This window comes from Populus nigra, chromosome 8, assembly GCF_951802175.1.
Source record: "Populus nigra chromosome 8, ddPopNigr1.1, whole genome shotgun sequence".
Lineage (NCBI taxonomy): Eukaryota > Viridiplantae > Streptophyta > Magnoliopsida > Malpighiales > Salicaceae > Populus > Populus nigra.
The window spans coordinates 4,656,467-4,660,393 of NC_084859.1; the positions used below are offsets into that span (position 1 = coordinate 4,656,467).

The 3,927-nt window shown below is 36.5% G+C and overlaps 1 protein-coding gene across 1 annotated transcript; it reads right to left on the bottom strand.

The window, feature by feature from the left end:
• Nucleotides 1–264: 264 nt before the first annotated feature.
• Nucleotides 265–3,498, bottom strand: LOC133701903 (heterogeneous nuclear ribonucleoprotein 1-like). The gene is made up of 6 exons (XM_062126079.1): nt 3,001–3,498; nt 2,804–2,844; nt 1,872–2,035; nt 1,637–1,739; nt 1,381–1,550; nt 265–1,275 (listed from the first exon to the last, which is right to left on the bottom strand). The coding sequence occupies exons 1-6, from the start codon at nt 3,228–3,230 to the stop codon at nt 727–729; spliced, it is 1,257 nt and encodes a 418-aa protein (XP_061982063.1). The 5' UTR covers nt 3,231–3,498; the 3' UTR covers nt 265–726.
• Between the last annotated feature and the right edge of the window lie 429 nt (nt 3,499–3,927).

Genomic DNA, 3,927 nt, shown 5'->3' on the forward strand with positions numbered 1-3,927 from the left:
TGACTCCCCACTTTAATTTTTAGATCATGTTTAAAAATATAATAGTAGTTACTTATTAAAATGTTTTTTTTTTAATATATCAAAATAATATTTATTTTTTATTTTTTAATATTTATTTTTTATATCAACTATCAAAATAATCTAAAATATAAAAATAAATAATTTTAAATAAAATAAATAAATTTTTACACATACCCATTTGGACCACACTATCAAAGAGGGGCTTAAATATCATTACTTACGATAGCAGACAGAGAGACCTCATTAATTAAATTATATGATTATTTGACTGAAATTAATTCCAGAAATATCAAATACATACATGTACATAAACAGATCCTCGAAACAATGGTTAGCAGCATTGGTGCAATAAACCTTGGTGGTTGGTGCACAGAGTGGTCAGTGACATTGATCAACTCAACACAAGTTTAAAACAAAGTTCTATCTAACGGTAAAACTGACATATTGTACAAGAGTTCCAGCTAAGTTGTATTTTTTTTTTTTTTAACTCTATCAAGGAAGGAGCCGATAACCTAGGGCCAAGTACCATAATTTGAATTTGCGTTTTCACAATTACAAGAAACATTCTATAACCAATTCAGTCTCCTTATAAACGATAATTGCAACAGAATATCCATCAGTTTTCTGAGAACAGCCCCTACCCTTACCAAGCATGTAGATGACATCCTTCATATGAAATTGCCAGGATTTGATGCCATTGCCTCGTTACTTACGGTAAGGATGATACCTTCCAGTAACAGCAGCACCACCATTTGCACTGCCAGCATACCCCTTATTACTACCATAGCCACCACCAAGAGCATCACCATTGTCATACCTTTTACCGCTGCCAAAACCATCACCATCACCAGTTCTCCCATATGCTTTACCACCACCATACTCGGCAGCATTATTGTAACCACTTGGAATGCCATAACCACTTCCTCCATAGACACCAGTTCCATACATCATTGGCCCACCAAACCCGAAACCATAACCATATGCACCATAACCACCATAAAAACCAGCAGTGCCTGCAGGGTAGTTTCCTCCATAACTGCCATAACTCCCATAACCATCATAGCCACTATACCCATCATATCCTCTGCCCATTTTTCGACCATAACGACCTACAGAACTATTACTAGCACCAAAGCCACCTGCACCATTGCCAGCACCAAAGCCACCTGCACCATTGCCGAATCCAGTATAAGACTTTGCTGTACTGCCATAATCACCACCAGTTCTCTTTGGTTCAGCCTTCTTTATTTCCACCTAAAATTTATATTGAAGGGCTTGAGCTATTAAAATCTCACAAGAGCATGCCATAAACAACCAGTAGGATGACAGGAATATCTATTCAGCAGATATATAACCTACCTGTTTACCACCAAGCTCATGTGTTCTGCCCTCTGAAAAGATTTGTTCTACAGCATCTTCAATGTCAAATGTGACAAACCCAAATCCCCTAGACCTTCCAGTCTTATGATCTAGCATAATCTGGTGGTCTACAATGCTACCATAAACAGAGAAGTATTCCTTTAACTCATCTGTAATATGAAAATACAGTCAAGGGAGCACATAAATTTAGCTCATTCAAAAAGGGAAATTCAATATGAAAATTGAGCTATGCTACCTTCAGTCAAAGAAGGTGGTATTCCACCAACAAAAATTTTCTTTGTTCTTGTTACTCCTTTAACGTCCATATCTTCCCTTGGAACTGTCCTCTTCACTTCCACCTGGAATAAGAATACAACAGTGTAAGCTCCAAAATATCAAGAATTCCACCATTTATAATGAAAAAGCAATGAATAAAATTATCAACGACTTAAACATCTTATGATGTCAGGAAATGAGTGAGTTAATGTTACCGCTCTGCCATCTATAACATGGTCTTCCTCCAAAACCCTATCAGCAACTGCAGGGTCAGCAAATGTTACAAACCCAAACCCTCGTGGCCTTCCAGAATGTCTATCAGTCATTATTACAGAGTCCATGACTTCTCCATACTTGCTAAAGTAATTAGTGAACGTTTCTGAAACCAAAAGGATGTGATAGATATTAGCACAGAAGAGAGACAATTCTACCCAAGGAGAATTTTATGATAAAAGATGACAAAACAGGCCTAACAGAAACAATATAGCTGTAATCATGCTGTAGAACTAAGCAGCAATCCTTCACAGGTGGAAGGCATATATTCTTCAAATTTCTTGACTTAGTGTCAGAAAACTAGCTTGAAGCAATTGAGAAGGCAGATAACCAATTACCCTAGATTGTGTTCATAAGAGATTACTAATACTAGAGGTTGCACAATTCCTATTGCTGATGGAATTTGATCCAAGGTATGACCTGCCAATACGAAATATAATAGACCATTTCCAAAACCATTCCATAGACTTACATATAATGCAACTACACAGCTAAATTGAATATCTATAATGCAATCCACAAAGTTCTCAATTGTTGGTCAACATACAATATCCAGACTCTTCCCATTGTGAAATATCAGGCGCACTCAGCACCACAAGTCAATGATTAAACCTCAAGATGGCACATATATTTCACAAAAAAACCAAAAGAAATGAAACAAAAATATGCAGCCATGACTCTTTAACACAAAAGTAACTAGATAACACCACATGTATTACAAAGCCACACAGAAAAAGCTTGCAATTAAAACTGCACCAAGCAAGTTAGCTATTCGAAATACAAGCCATTGTAGGAATTCTAATGCTCAATTCAATCCTACAAGACATTAATAATTCTAAAACAACAAATTATTAAAACAGTAAAGTATTATTACCTTCAGTAGTTTCCCAGGAGACACCACCAACAAAGAGTTTTCTACCAGCAAAAAAAAAACCCACAAATTATTTCCCCAATCACAATCATTTTCAGCAGCGAAATCCGCAATCTGCTTTTGATTTAATCTAAGCTTCTAAAAGAAGAAAAGACCAAAATCCCTACATGCACAGAAACATTACAAATTTACAAACTAACCCTGCAGAAGAAGAGTCACGATTGTGATGATGATGATGATGATGATTCATTGATAGGTTTCTTTCAATTCCTCCACTACCTATGTCCCCCTCCTGCTGTTGCTGTTCTTCCTCATAAAAACCTTCTTGCTGCTGCTGCTGCTGATGCTCTTCGTCACTATGGCGGTTAAAGGCAAGGACGTTATCTCCATATTGCCTCTCTGGCGGTGGATAATCATAATCCATTGACATATTTTGTACCTAATCAAACAAAAACCTGCAAAAGAACCACCTTTTTTTTACGATCTTGCCTAACCCTAACTACCAATACCCTAAAAGTAGACTCGCCTAGATTGATTGATTCAAGAACCCTACTAGCTAGGGTTTTGAGCAAGCAGAGAGAGGAATTGGGATTCGATTTTGGAGTTGCAGAGAAACCCTAGGTTAGACTCGCGCAAGGTGCCGTGCAAGAGAGCGACTGGAGAACAAAGAGAGTAAGTAATTCAATTTGAAATATTCGATTTCTGGAGGTGGTTTATTTTCTTTATATTGATGGTTGGAGTGTCAGTGTTGAAGTTGAGCCTGGAACGGCGTCGTTTATGGCATAATCTAAAAGCACATGCATGCCCACCGTTGTACGGTCAAAAATAAAGGCCAGGCCAAGCCAGATTTCATGTTCAACCACAAATGCATGAAATATGGCCTCCTGGACTCATATAAAATAAATGTTCACAAGCAATCCTTTTTTTTTTTTTCGTGAAAGCTCATGAATCTTGATTATATTAAAAAAAAACATTTGTGAATAGTTTCATATATTGTTAACATGGATGAAAATCATTTATTGGTATTGATGAAATGCTCATTATGAAAAACTTACAACATAATTGAGTTTTTCTTCATCGTGTTCTATACTAATAACTAGAAACTAGAAACCCTCGTATGTTTAAAT

Excerpts from the sequence above, each read along its gene's own strand:
- LOC133701903 (XM_062126079.1), bottom strand. The coding sequence starts at position 3,230 with ATGTCAATGGATTATGATTATCCACCGCCAGAGAGGCAATATGGAGAT. Across the intron at positions 2,845-3,000 it reads CGTGACTCTTCTTCTGCAGG|AAAACTCTTTGTTGGTGGTG; the intron begins GTTAGTTTGTAA and ends TTTTGCTGGTAG. Across the intron at positions 1,551-1,636 it reads ACCACCTTCTTTGACTGAAG|ATGAGTTAAAGGAATACTTC; the intron begins GTAGCATAGCTC and ends TTCATATTACAG.